This window comes from Vanacampus margaritifer, chromosome 1 (assembly GCF_051991255.1).
Source record: "Vanacampus margaritifer isolate UIUO_Vmar chromosome 1, RoL_Vmar_1.0, whole genome shotgun sequence".
Taxonomy (NCBI): Eukaryota; Metazoa; Chordata; class Actinopteri; order Syngnathiformes; family Syngnathidae; genus Vanacampus; species Vanacampus margaritifer.
In genome coordinates, this window is record NC_135432.1 from 53130267 (window position 1) to 53145473 (window position 15207).

General features: G+C 38.8%; 1 protein-coding gene across 1 annotated transcript; it reads left to right on the plus strand.

Annotated features, from left to right (window-relative positions):
• Positions 1 to 1615: 1615 nt before the first annotated feature.
• On the plus strand, positions 1616 to 14364 carry lck (LCK proto-oncogene, Src family tyrosine kinase). Its single transcript, XM_077545413.1, has 13 exons — positions 1616 to 1740; positions 2708 to 2820; positions 3117 to 3177; positions 3376 to 3466; positions 4358 to 4456; positions 4568 to 4671; positions 5799 to 5948; positions 6019 to 6171; positions 8115 to 8294; positions 11953 to 12029; positions 13287 to 13440; positions 13756 to 13887; positions 13981 to 14364. The coding sequence occupies exons 2-13, from the start codon at positions 2713 to 2715 to the stop codon at positions 14175 to 14177; spliced, it is 1506 nt and encodes a 501-aa protein (XP_077401539.1). The 5' UTR covers positions 1616 to 1740; positions 2708 to 2712; the 3' UTR covers positions 14178 to 14364.
• The last annotated feature ends 843 nt before the right edge of the window (positions 14365 to 15207 follow it).

The following is a 15207-nucleotide window of genomic DNA, read 5'->3' on the forward strand; positions in this document are numbered from 1 at the left end:
AGGATTTGTTCACACCAAGACGCCACCACCTGCTTTGTGAACGTGGGAGGTGGAAGTCGGAAAACATCACGATAGTATCGCACTTTGACAGTAGAATACGTGAGAGTTCATGTCATATTTAAAAGTCAGGCAGCTGTTGTGCTAGAGAAAATTGGAATACCCTTGAAGTAGGATATTCTTTCACATAGTGTGCCAGATGCCCCAGGTTTTTGTTTCATCCCATGCATTCAACGGACACTTTATTAAGTACACTTGCACAATCATCACATCCAGTTCAAAAGCGGGAGCAAACATTCTGCCGTTATAAACAAATACGCCTGATTTTTGCTGTTCATTCAAAAATATTCTGTTCTACAGCACTTCAAATGACATAACTGAACAAAAGTCTTTCATAATATTGACATGACATGAGGACATGAGAAGTTCTGCTGCAAAGTAAAAAAAAATGTACAATAGAATGTTCTACACTGTAAAGAATTGACTGTAGAATTTATATTCCTGTAATTTTTTTTACAAGTTTGTTGGAGGACGGAACATCACCAAGATTGGGAAGCCTGGCCCAATATCAAGCAGAGTTATTGTAGTTGCTCAATTGCCTTCACTTCCCACTCAGATTTGAGCATGAGTGGTTTTCTGTTGGTATACAGTACTGTAAGTGCTCAGTGATTTACTAGCAACCAGTACAGGATGTCATTGGCCTTGTATAAAATATATAATAAAATATTAAAATGTAATAAGAGCTCTGCAGTGTCATATATATACAGTATACCTAGTTTGCACTGTGACCGTCCTTAGCACGCGCGCACACAAACGCAGGCACGCACACACACGCGCGCACGCACGCACGCACACACTCACACAAGAACACTTCCTGCCAGTGCATGCTCTGCTACTGCAGCTCCTCACCACAAGAATAGAGATGTGGCCCACTGCAGAGTCAGTGGAACGGTACATGACAAAAGTTAGCTGTGTTTCTTTAATTTCAGTAAGTATTTAATACAGAGAAAGTGTTCAATTACAAATATATACTGTATGTATACTACACTTCTGTGCTTTTAATTTTGTTACCAGCCAGTTATTTATGATTCATAATGACCTTTGCAAAAGCAAGTGATGACCAGTTGTTAGATTTACCTGCGAAACATCTATTAAACACTACATAAAAATGAGGAAAGATACTCAGTTTTTATCAGACAGCTCGCGAGGAGAGAGGAACTGCCCATAGAATTCTTTTGATATCTTATGCATTCATATCACACAATTTTTTTTTTTGTTGACTGTGAAATACATAGGGTAGGAAATGAAATTGAAAGTGTGTGTGTGTGGGGTGAGGGGTGTATTTTTTTTCTGGTAGGCAGCCAACCTAAGTGATTGGTGTCATTTTTTTCTGGATTATTATTATTTTTTTAAATCCCTAAATGTTGGCTTGGGAAAAATGCTGTCCCTGCCACTCTACCATGGTGCCAAACACTGGCACACTAAGCACCTGCTAAACGACTGCAGAGCAACCAATATCCTCTCAACGACAGGAAACTCTTGCCGCTCTTCTTCAAGGTGTGTGTGTGTGTGTGCGTGTGTTCTTGCACAGACCCATATCTAACTTAGACAGACAGATGATAATATCGTCACAACCACGCACAAGTGGAGAATAGTGCTTGTTAAATATCTTCATTTACATCAATTAGGTATGGCGGAACCTGAACTCTGAAGTGCTCGAAGACACACTTCCTCTGCAAATAGGTGAGTTTCACACTTGTGATTGTACATATAGACAAAGTCTTGACTTTGCGGACAAAGGTAGTTCATCAAACTAAAATGATCCTCTAATTGAAAATTTTCTACAAACATGATAATAGGATTATATATTCCATTCAGGGTTAGTCCACAGCTAGAAATAACATTTATTAGTTCTTCAATTTTCATCATAAAATTTACAAATTGTATCATATATTAGCCCTAGGATATTCATTTTAAAACTCCAAATTTGACTTTACAACAGTGAGACAGTTTTCAGCATTTTGTCGTTGTTGTATTCATAGAAGCATTCGTTTGAGTTGTATTTTATTAGACCCTCACCAATCCGTATTTGCTCAGCGACAATAGTCAAATTAAAAATTCATAAGAACATAAAGGATTGCAAACAATAACAAGCTGTGTTTATTTGGGAAGACTATCCCCTCAATGGAAATTGTTGACTTTGACAGCAAGAATAAAAACAAAAAAATGCTATCCACTGAGAGTATAAGAAAAGATAGTAGAGGGGAAAGGTCTTGTGATTTGCTCCTTGGGGTCTTGGCCCGTGAATTTTTCCCATGACTTTGAGACTTTGAGGGGGAGACGAATGTTGCAATCAGTCCACTGACCTGGTTCTGGTCTAATTGGGACCAAGTGATCTTGAAACAACACAATGTAGAGCACATGTACATGCTGGTAATTTCCAGTACAAGTTTCTAGAGCTTGTAATTGGATTAGAATAGGAGCATTATATGACATTATAGCTTCAAAAGTAAGTCAAGCTGCTGCTCAAACATTTGATTGGTTCACTACAAATCTACAATTCTCAAACACAAAGCATGCTGTTGCCGCTATACGGCAGTTTGTTTTGGAAATCTTCAACAACATACCGTAACTGTATATCCAATTTTGCTTGCAAATTTGATTGAAATTCATATATATATTCATTTTGAATCACATCTTTAACTTGCAGACAAGATGGGCTGTAACTGCAGCTCCGATTACTCAGATGCTGAATGGATGGAGAACTTGGATGAAATTTGTGAGAACTGCAACTGCCCCATACCTCCACAGTCGAGCAACCCAGTAAGTGCACTTGCAAGTTTTATTTTTAGCTATAGCCAGATGTGCATGTGTACAAAGCGTCCCTAACAGTGTTTATAGAATTAATTTCAAGCAAAAAATGATGGATGGAGAAAATTACAGTTATAAAGTACATTTTAGGTTACAGTTAGAGAATACACCCAAAATGTTTGACTTTTTTCTTTGAATTATTTGGTAGTTTAGGTACTTTAAGTGTTCAATGTGTTGCTGATGACCTATTCAATATCCTATTAATGTTCATAAACTAAAACGCACACTTTCTTGTCTTCTGTCACCAGTATACAAATCAACTAATTCCATATCCATCACAGGGTTCACCGCCTTCATCTCCACTACCTGGTAACATCAAACATATGATTTCCTTTGTCTCGCTAACATTATTCAACAAGATCTAACCATGACTGCATACTTTTGAATTGCTTTGCATGGCATTGTATTCCACTCAAAACTGACATTCAGGAACAGTCATTTGTAAAATAATAATAATAATAATAACAAAAGGATTTTACAATAAATGGAATGGCTTTTTTTTTGCAGATAACCTGGCAGTGGCTTGCTACAGCTACGAACCCACCCATGATGATGACCTGGGCTTTGAAAAGGGAGAAAAACTCAAGATAATTAACAGGTGAGTTCTGTACATGCAACAGCTTGATTCCCCTCAAACATTTTATTCATGCAACTGTGCTGTAAGTAGATATTGCCATATTTTTAATGTTAACCCTATTATGACATCTACCTTTTGTTTGACAAAAATGAAATATAGTGTATAGTCACGTTATTTCAGCGTAGTCACAGAAATAACTTGAAGCTGACAAAAGTGATGATAAATAAATATGTAATGAAAATAAATTAACCAATGAAAATCAGAGACTGAGTTTGAATGGTTGTTTGTCTTTGGGTGCCCTGTGATTGGCTGGCAGTTCAGGGTGTACTCCGCCTCTAAGCGGTAAGTGGTAGAGAAGATGAGATGAGTTTTTCAACAGTGGTGTCCTCCTTGGTCCCATGATGCCACTTTGACTGATGAACCTTGACCTTGGAGTTCATCTTAAATGTATTTGGAGGTTGTTTTGGACTCTTTGGTTACCATTTGTATTATCTATCTCTTAAATTTGTCATCAAGTTTCCTCCCATGGCCACATCCAGGGAAGTTGGCTACAGTCCTGTGGGTCTTAAATTTATGAATATGTGAAACTGTAGTCACATGAACATCAAGATGCTTGGAGCTGGTCTTATAGCCTTAACGTTTAACATACTTGTCTACAATTTTCTTTCTAATATCCTGATACTACTCTGTCCTTTGTATCATCTGGTCCATGTTTTGTGCGTTACACACCAAGACACCAGACAGTGCGGTGGCTACTTGCCAGTCGCCCCCCTTTAAATAGACCGACTCCAAAGTAATTTGTCACTCAAAGTGACATTTCTAAAATAAATAAATAAATTTAAAAAACGATTTGTTTTTCAGATTTGCACATGTGTTAGCTAACTCATGATGTTGTTGTGGTTTGACTCTCAGGGATAATCCTGAGTGGTACTTGGCAGAGTCTCTCACCACAGGACAAAGGGGCTTCATCCCACACAACTTTATCGCAATGAACACAGAGGAAGCAGAAGCGTACGTCACACAGGCAATACACTGCATTGATGGAGATGTTTACCCCAAAGCTGTGTCCTTCAATTTGAGTGCCAGCCAGGTTTTGAGTGTGAAGCCTGTTCTGTGTTGCAGGTGGTTCTTTAAGGGCATTTCGAGAAATGATTCCATGAGGCTCCTGCTCGCACCCGGGAATGCAAAGGGTTCCTTCTTGATTCGTGAGAGTGAGACAACCCCAGGTGACGGATGTGTTACAGTACTGTGCAAGCCATAGGCTTTGCCTTGGTGTTCTTTTCACACCATTTCGGGTTGAAACAGATACAATTAGCAAAAAAAGACACAAAGCCATGTTGTTGAGAGGTTGTGCTTGTGCAAAGGAAAAACCCATTTGGTTTTACTAAAGATGTTCAATACTACAATTTTTTTTTCAGACCGCTGCCAGTATGAGTATACTCAAGTCTTGAGTAGTCACCACGATACAACACCGGTACCGATAACAATAGTACTTTTGATACATAACATTTTACCTCCAAAAACAACAGATCATTTAAAACGACTTATTTTAAAGAAAAACATTTATACATCCCAAACTAACACTTTCCTTAAAGTTCCATGAAATTGATGGCAATATTCTATTATTCTAATTGTGAGTTGTTTTTGTTGTTTAGTGTTAGAAGTCCCTTTTTGGGGATTGCTGTTTTGATGAAGTTTTAATAATACCCTTGTTTGTTGATTTCCACATTTGTTAATTTGTTTGTTTGGTTTCACTCAATGTTGCATTCAGAAACAAGACAAAAATGCTGAGTAGCCATTTACATTGTCAAAAATGGACTCCGTCAGAAGCTCTAAACTTAATAAGCAAAACAAAGTAGTGGAAATAAACAAGGGTATCAACACTTTGTCCAAACAGCCAATCCCTAACAAGCAAAAAAAGGCCATAAAGGAGAACAAAATGTGCGTTTGTATATTAATTTCCTAAAATGTACTCTAGAAGGAAAACTGTATCTTCTTTTGAAAAAGAACTATAAAATAAAAACTATAAAAGTGGGTCGTGACTTAATGACCATGGGAAAATATAGGCCCGGATGTGAGCCCAGTGCAGAAGCTGTTGTTTAGAGGTGAGAGTTTTGTGGTCTTACCTCCTTGCTTAATTTGATTCCTGATCAGTGAAACACATTTTGTAGCAGAGGAGTACTTGGGTTGGGGTTCAGACCAAGCTTTATTCAGCATTTCCTTCCTCAACACTTCTGCTGATGCTATTGTAGTGCAATAGTGGCACTTAGTAGGCAGACCTTGTTAACAAATCTGGCCAAAAGGGAAAATAAACTCACCCTTGCATATCATGTTTGCATCTTATTTGTTTCAGAGTCATACTCCTTGTCGATCAGGGACTTTGACCAAAACACGGGTGAAGGAGTGAAGCACTACAGGATCCGCAACTTGGACAACGGTGGCTTCTATATCACCACTAAGATATCTTTTAATTCTCTGAAGGAGCTTGTCCAGCATCATACACGTATGTGCACTTTTCTACGCCCCAAATAATTTCTGTAATGTTTTCAACTGATCCACTTTCTGCCGTCCAGGTGATGCAGATGGCTTGTGTACCAAGTTGGTGAAGCCATGCCAATCAAGAGCTCCTCAGAAACCATGGTGGCAAGATGAGTGGGAGATCCCCCGGGAGTCTCTGAAACTGGTGAATAAACTTGGTGCAGGACAGTTTGGAGACGTCTGGATGGGTGAGCGGAGCAACTACTGGGTTCTTTGTTTGTATGAGATTTATCACTCTATGGGGAAAATAGTGTCCGGCACTCATATTTGATCAGTCTTTACCGTGTGCTACTTTGAGCTCTTCGACCTGGAGAATAGTGCAAGAAATTAACCTTGTCATCAAGCATAACTCAAAATACATTAATCTACCCTTCCACAAAACGTCTGCATTTCAGGAATTCTGTTTTAACAATGGGAGCATGACCATCCATTGTGCAAGATCATCCCGAGGTCAAATAGTTTTGCTTAAATTGCTATTACAGTATTTAGACAATATGAGTCACGGCCTCTTGTATCATTAATCGCATGACTGTTTCCTCTGTTTTTAAATGCTCTCATATCAGCTGTGATTAACTATCGCCACAGACAGTGTGAAAACATAACCTTCGCTTCAACTTCAACGTGTTTTTTTTTTTAATATAAACTATAGTGGAAACTCTAAGATTGAACATAAGCCGTTCTATGATGGCAATCGACCTCGGTTATGATGAATAACTGCAATACAAATATTCGATACCAGGATAAAATTATCTTACATAATAAAAATCACACCAACAACTTTATCAAAAACATAGCTGTGTCACGGCTCAGGGGGTTTAAAAATAACCGTTTGTATTATCTAATGCCATCTAGTGGCAAACTAATAATCCATTCATTTTAAAATGAATTTCAATAATATACAAAAAAAAAAAAAAACTGATCACATCAACGTAGTTATAGGTCTAGTAATCGCTAATTATAAGTCACGTCTGCTACGGATACCCGAAGGAGAAGAACTTAATGAACGTAGCCTATGGTGGTAGTTGCAGCTTGTATCGGTCCCAATGGGTCGACCGCCGCTTAACTTCCACAGCTGGGGTCTTCAGGTGGTCGTCGCTGAGTCCCGTGATTCGGGCTCCCGCAGCTTGTCTCCCTCTTCTTTGCTTTCGCAAGCTCTTGCTAGCTGCTTTTGTTAGCCACTCCAGCAAGTTCTTCCTTGCCAGTCTTGCTCACAGCTCACGCTAGCTGCTGCTTGGCTCGTTGCTCTCTCGCTGGTTCACTCCAAACCATAATCCAAATAATAATTGGTAGTAATTGGTGGCTTGCGAAGTGTGGTCTGTCTGAGGCACTGTAGTGCCAGTGCTTCAAAATTGCTGCATTCTATTAGTACACCACTTGATGGCACTAAATTCTTCACAATGTACTTTTAATAAATACTGTACAATAGAGAATATGATGCTAACAATAATGTGTTCAATGAATTTATTTCAAGAATTAAATTGTTGTCATATTTATGAATTAAATACAATGACATCCAGAACACGTATCTGTGGAGCACAAAAACTTTTTGCACCGTGATCAAATTTTCCAAAATCACAACATCACCTGCACCACAACTTAGACTTGCTTTTAGCTGATCTAAGGTCTAGTCTACTTTCTGTCACCAAAGGTCAGGTGCACCGGACCGTGTAATAATATTTTTTAAAAATTCTTCTGGCCACCAAACCCTACTGCGCTGTACAAATTTTCAAACAACTCAACAACTAGTAGACTTGCCGTGGCACGAAAATGAAGATGTGCCAGTTTATGCCGAGTGCACGTAAAAACTAAAATAGATCTCATTGAGTCGATACATTGATGCTAATCTTCTGTGACTTTACTGGTGTATTTTTTCTTGAAAATAGACAAATTTCAAATTAAACAGATTCATTCAAGAGGTTCCATTGCTGTTTGTTCTTGCATGTTTTTTTGCACCTCTATCTTTCAACATAGACATAGCCCTGTTAGATGCATCATTTACGGCGATTGACTATTGGGAGATTTCAAGTCATCCCTAATACATGACTAAACAGTAGAGGTTTATGCATGTACTGTACTAATAAAATCCCCCTGCCGTTTCTTTATTTTGAAGTACAGTACTCTCTCTTTTCAGGTTTCTACAATAATGACCGCAAGGTTGCCATTAAGGGACTGAAGATTGGCACAATGTCAACAGAAGCCTTCCTGACAGAAGCCAATGTGATGAAGAACCTGCAGCATCCTCGCCTTGTGCGCCTCTTTGCTGTGGTTAGCCAGGAACCCATCTATATTGTCACAGAGTACATGGAGAATGGTACGTATGATTCTACTAGGAATTTGAAATGTATCACAGAGACATCAAGAACAAAAACAAAACTGAATTTGGCCCATGGGTATTTCCAGTAAATGATTAACAAAATCTAAAAACGTTGCAGAATTACGTAACAGATCAAAGCTATTTCTTCCCCGTAAGCAACACAAATTCAGAGGAGCAAACAAAGAAACATTCAGTGCTGTGTCATTCATGTTCAGGATCAAACATGTTGATACGGTTTCAGTCTCAGGAAGAGAGCACATGCTTGAACAAAACCTGGATTTGTTTTTCACCCTGATCTTGAATCATTCAATTTGCATGTATTCCTGTAAAAGCAGTGAATCATCATCAAACAACCTTGTTTTTAAAAAGTGTTATTTTGAGTACTTGGTGAGAATAGATTTCCCCTAACCTAACAAGTTTCTCTGCTATGCTGAAGTGGTCTGATTGGCTATTTTCAGTTCACCATGCACTTATTTCCCTGAGCATTCAAAGGAAACATATACTTCCAGACACAGTAATGTCGCTGGTGTTTACTCACCAAGGCGAAGTCTCTCAAGGCCTGTCTGCGGGAAGGTGTTATAGTTGGAGAGCGTGTTATTGTTTAAAGACCCTCAGTGATGCCTGGCCCCGCTCCAGAACCAGTGCATCCGCAGACACAAACACATGCAAAGTCACATGAACTCCAGTACCGGTGCAGCCCATTTGAGGTTGTAAACAAACAGCCTCTTGGCAAAAGCAGTTTTTACCTTATCTTTCCACTGGATCTTCTTTTCATCTGTCCGTGTATAACAATAGATCAATAAACACATGGAAGAAATAAATAGAAGCAGGCAACCACATAATGTTCAACTTGAATCTCTAAGGTTTATGATTTATTTTTTTATTGTCAGACAATAAAACAATACAATTAGACGCTGTGCCCCAAACACCACCGCAGCCTTGAATGGCGCTCTTTTATAAAAGTCTTCAATTGGCTTGTAAAACCACCAGCAGTGGCTCTACATGAGACTCTCTCTTTGTCTGAAATCCACGTGTAGACAGGAAACAATTGCTGCCTCTGTTGTCAATAGAAAGGATGGCTTGGAGTTCCCGTCTTTTCAATTTGTCCCTTTCTTTACCATCGAAAACAACAAACATGGAAAATAACAGGCGTGTCCTCGGAGGCTTCGGTGTGACCTTGACAAAGAGCATTCATTTGGGCCTTCAACTTCAAACGCAATCCAAGCACTGCATGCCAGTTAATCCTTTTCTTTCCTGCCACAGACATTCTTTTTTTTATGCTTCCTTTTGGGTTGATGCAGTTGGCTGACATGCAAAGGTATTGTTCTTTTCTAATCAAACCCCCAAAAAGTCTCGGGAAGGGCAGTTGACTGTTGACTTAGCATCAAATTGACTGATGCTCTACGAACTTCCTTCCACTGTTATGTTCCCTGATTTGATCTGCTATTCTGGTCCAAGTCAGTCTATGTATTTTCGAAGCATAGAGTTTCTGAAAAGAATACTTTTTGGGGGGCTAAAATACATTGTAGCCTATGTGCCACCACTAATCAAAATACGTTATTTTTGTAAATATCATTCATTGAATAATAATAATAATAATAATAATAATAATAATTCATCATTCTCTATTGATTACAGAGTGCCTCCACGTTGGGCAATATTACCTTCAGCAACCAAAATTCCCATCATAAATATCCTTGAAAATTTTGTTAAAGTCACGTGACCAAAGTTGAAGAACAGGTTAGCAGACTTTCTACAATAACTAGCATAACTACGGGTTGATAACATGATAGTTTGAACATCGTTTTAGTTTAGGTTCATGGTTTAAGTTCATCCCGTCAACAACCTGCAGCATACATAGAAGCTGTTTCTCAAAATCAAGAATGCAGTGTACGGTCTTGTGAACTCACCAAGTACGGCCTTCATAAGAACATACTCTGTAACATACTTTATAAAGACGCTAGTTTTGTTGTTACTTGAACGGCTCAGCTTCCATATTTCCGTAAAAATAAGGGGGGGGGGGGACAAACGTGAGTCCTCCTCAGCCATTTTGATAGCAGCACGGAATCCACCGTGAAATATTTTCACAGCCAAGTCTTCACAAGTCACCAACCGATGCATTCTTTGTTTAAGCTAACAGACAAGAAAAAAAACATCCTGGTTTCAAGTATTCTTGTTTTATTTGTAGTTTAAATTGGAACAGGACTTGGGCCGCAACAGATGACTTTTCACAAGATCACAAGGACGTAAGGAGGGATAAGAGTGCAAATTGAGAAACGACTTGAGAATCTACTCAACTGTTCTTCAAGTTTGGTCACGTGACATTTTCAATGTTAGCAAAGGTTTTTGTGACGCTAATTTTGGATGCCAGCTGAGGGTAGTTTATTGCCCAACATGGTAGCCTGACGATGGGGGTTGATGAATTTTGCTGTTGAATTATTCCATGAATGCAATACACAGATGCAAAAATTATTCTCCAAGAGTGTAATTGTTGTAAAGTAACAAGGGCCTAACTATAACTACTTAACAATAAATTTAAACCTGGTGTGATTTGATGTAAACGAATATATGAAAATAGTAAAGGGACATTCCCTGTTAAATTTAAATATTTTTGAAAAAATTGTGGCTCTAACGAAACTTGGTTTGATGTTACAATTTCTGTCCAGGCGTATTTGCATACTAAACTTTGTCACATCAGACTTTGATGAATATTAATCGGAGAAAATGTACATACAGATTTCGTCAGATTTAAGTGAGGGTTGTTGTAGACCCAAGCACAGGGAAGCAAAGGGCGTGAGGCAGAGGTGCTCAAAAAATATAATTTCATTGAACAAAAATGAACAGGCAAACAAAGTAGGTACACAGGTAGTCTAAAAAAAAAAACACACACACACACAAAATCAGTAAGGGCCCAAAAACAAGATTCAAAGTAACAAACCAATATTTAAGACAGCAACACAATGTGACACAGACATGACATGGACAATGATCCTACAAGGACTGAAAGAAAGCAGAATATGCACCAACTGACAAGACAACGAGAGACTGGACGAGACACATGTGGCTGAGTGAGCAGATTGAATGACAAGCACAGGTGGACATGATAAAACTTGACGAGATATTGACAAAGAGCAACACAAGGAAAACATGACAACTGAAATCCAACGAAAACCAAATGAAACAAAACATGCACAGATCATGACAGTTGATTATTCATAGCATACAGGAATATGCACAAAAATGCTAAGAGAAAAAAGACACATAACATAATCTCTCTTGCCAGCATGATTTAAGGCAACATCATGATAGACGGGCGGCATATTCAATCAGGTTACCGTGACTGGCTCACAGGCCAGAGTTTCTGGTTCAAATTCCAACTCAGGCCGTCCCATGTGACCTTTGCATGTTCTCCCCTGGCTTCTCTCTGGGTTCTCCAGCTTCCTCCCACTTTCCAAAAATCATGCAAGTACCGGTATATTAATCAAAGATTTGTCCATGGGTGTGAATAGGAGTGTGAGAAGCTACTGGTGACCAAGTGTACCGTGATTTTTTCCCCAAAATCAGCTCAACTGTGATCCTAATGTGGCCAATTAGTGAAGAAAATTGATGTATAAAGACACAAGAAGTGACTTTATGAAATCTATATTGTTGGCAGGTAGCTTGCTGGAGTACTTAAAAACAACACAGGGGAGTAATTTGCCAATGAAGACTTTGATCGACATGGCATCTCAGGTAAGACACTCCTCACTTTCGGTCTCTCTGAGATATGCATCCCTTCCTTTGCAATTGTTTTTGTCTGCTGTTTGTATGACGAGCGGGGCTATCTTGTCATTATACATGTTTGACAAGTTGAGCAAATAAATTGAACAAGAGTCATTGAAACTAAAACGAATGATTCGTATGACAAAGCAACGAATGAAACGGAGGGCATCGAGGTTTGTGAAGTCTAAAAGAATAAACAGACCTTTCTTACATGTCATGTTTCTGACAAGTTCTCGAGGCCAACAGCACCTATGAGAGACATTCTATAAAGGTATGAAATGTGCACTTCAGACCAAGCAAACCAAAATGCTTACAATCCCACCATTGTCTATACTCCATGACTTCAGTTCAAACATGGTCACAGGAATTAGCCTGCAACTGGATAAAGGGTCAACACAATGGTTCCCACATTGTTTTGGGTTGTGTACCCCGAACCATTTTCTCATAGCATGACACTCATATGTGTGAATGCTTATCGGGGTTGTGTACCTGGGTGGAGGACATAGGAGATGAGAGGTGCTGTCAAAATTTCTCTTCATCTGCCCAAATCAATGCCCTGCACTTGACTGCCAACCAGTCCAGGGCGTAGTCTGCCTTTCACCCATTGTCAACTGTGATTGGCTTTAGCTCCCCATGACCCTTAACAGAATAAGCAGCTCAAAAATGAATGCGAGTGGAGCTGTGTCCAAAACACACACAGCACAATTGAAGGCATTATTGAAGACATTTTTAGCTCTTTTTAAATCATTATTAAGCACTCATAAATTACTTGGCAACACTCTACAATGAAAAGTCTCTAAAATGTTTGCTTCCAACAATAAGTATAACTATTGGAAAATTGGAAAACAACAACTAGCTGCACTTTACAATTGAAATGTATTCTGTTAGATCACTGATACCGTCACAGTAAGTTGCTGTCAAAAAAAAGTTTAACTGTAATCAAGTTATTTAATTACCGGGAACAAGCTACTTTCATTCTAAACAAGCTAATGTGGAGTCACTATTTGGCAAGCTGGAGTTCAATCTTTCTTTACAAAAGCAGCTAGTTAAAGCTTTGTAATGTATTAGTAACATACTAATACCAAATCTAAAGATGAATAAACTAGTTTATAAGGGTTTTTTGTTGTTGTAATCCTTGGTTTTAAGTGACACTGCTTACCAATTTGTAAACTGAGGACCCATGTAGCTATGAGAAGGACCTGACTGATGGTGTGCTGCCCCCTGCAGGTAGCAGACGGCATGGCTTACATTGAGCAGAAGAATTACATCCACAGGGACCTACGAGCTGCTAACATTCTGGTGTCCCATGAGCTCATCTGTAAGGTAGCAGACTTTGGACTTGCCAGACTCATTGAGGACACCCAATACACGGCGAGTGAGGGTAAGAAGACCAATTGCTTTATTTCTTTTTTGCCTCTACTAATGCAGACAATAAAAATATAAAATGTAATATACAGTAATGTGATAATATAATGTTCTACTGTTGTATGAACTCTCCACTGTTATCTTCAAACTTTTGCAGTCATTGTTCAAATGTACTCGACTACTCGAGCACATTTACTGCATATAAGTAAGAATTTTAAAAAGCCTCATTGTGTTAAATTTAGACTATACATTCCACCATGCAACTTCATAATCTATCTACCGTATCTACCAGGGCAGCAATTTAAATGTTCATTTACCTTTATGTTAACAGGAGCAAAGTTTCCTATCAAGTGGACCGCCCCAGAAGCTATAAACTATGGAACATTTTCTATCAAGTCTGATGTGTGGTCCTTTGGGATCCTCCTAACAGAAGTAGTCACATACGGACGCATACCATACCCTGGTAACCATTTGTTTGCTTTCTCTTTGCAATATTTACACAAATTCCTTCAGGATAACCACACTGCTAGTTGACTGTTCTATCATCAATGTTCAGGCATGTCCAACCCTGAGGTCATCCAGATCCTGGAGCAGGGCTACAGGATGCCAAAGCCAGAAAAGTGTTCAGATGGACTTTATAATGTCATATGTCTCTGCTGGAGGGACAACCCAGAAACTAGACCCACCTTTGAGTACCTGAGGAGTGTTTTGGAGGACTTTTTTATTGCCACAGAGCGTCAATACCAGGAGTAGCCTTGAATGTTCACAGTCATATTGACACTGTTAAGGCCTGGTTGATGCCTGCCTCCTGCAATACTTCAGCTATTACTTTCATCACAGTTGTTAAAAGAACATTTGACTGTTGTGTTGTGTCTCACAGGGTATGTTACATTGATTCTTTTATTTTTATTTTTTGTACAATAAATCATGCATGGATTGATTTGAATTGTGTAACTAGCAACAGGTTGACAAGTCACACATAATGTGGGCCCAATTTTCGTGCCCAGCACAAGTCTAGCGCAAAGTACAGTCTAACTGTGCGCATGGGTGGAGTTTTGTTTCTTTAGGTATTTTCGGAAACCGGCGAAATTTGAAATGGGTTGTTGAGGGAGTGAACACAGCCAACTTGATTCCTGGCCAATCGAAGTGGCTCCCGTTCTAAAGAAACCGACACGCTGTATAGTCCATGCAGGAAGTTGTACTTTTAATTTAAATACGAACTATCAGCATTTTAATCTGTAAATAATGTGAATAGCCCCAATCAGAATAAACAAACATAAACTTAAATTTTATCAAGGATTGCTCCTATGTCTGTCTCACAGTTCTGAGGTCTGGGGTTCCAATTTTATAGATGCAGTTTGAGAAAATATTATCATGAATTTTATCACTAAATGCGCAGAGCAGAAGCACATCAATAATGTACTGTAGCTACTTCGGACAACATTGGAAACGTTGGGAAATTAGTCTTAAATTTATAGTTTCAAGTGGAATTAAAAAGCATTCAATTTAACTTGCCTGAAGTAGTATAAACACTTTAGTCAGTATTTAACAAACTTTCCAATGATACCAGCCTTTTGAATAGGATAAAGATTACGTTGTGCTGTGAGAAGCTAAAAAAATGAATGGCGGGCCACAAGTGGCCCCCAGGCTGTAGTTTGGACACCACTGCCCTGGCCAGAAATTGATGCCTTCTCACCCTTTATTAATTGTCACAGAAAAAATAAATACTTTTTTTCACTGAAATCATCTTTAATTAAAAGATCTGTATTTTACTGCTGGTCTT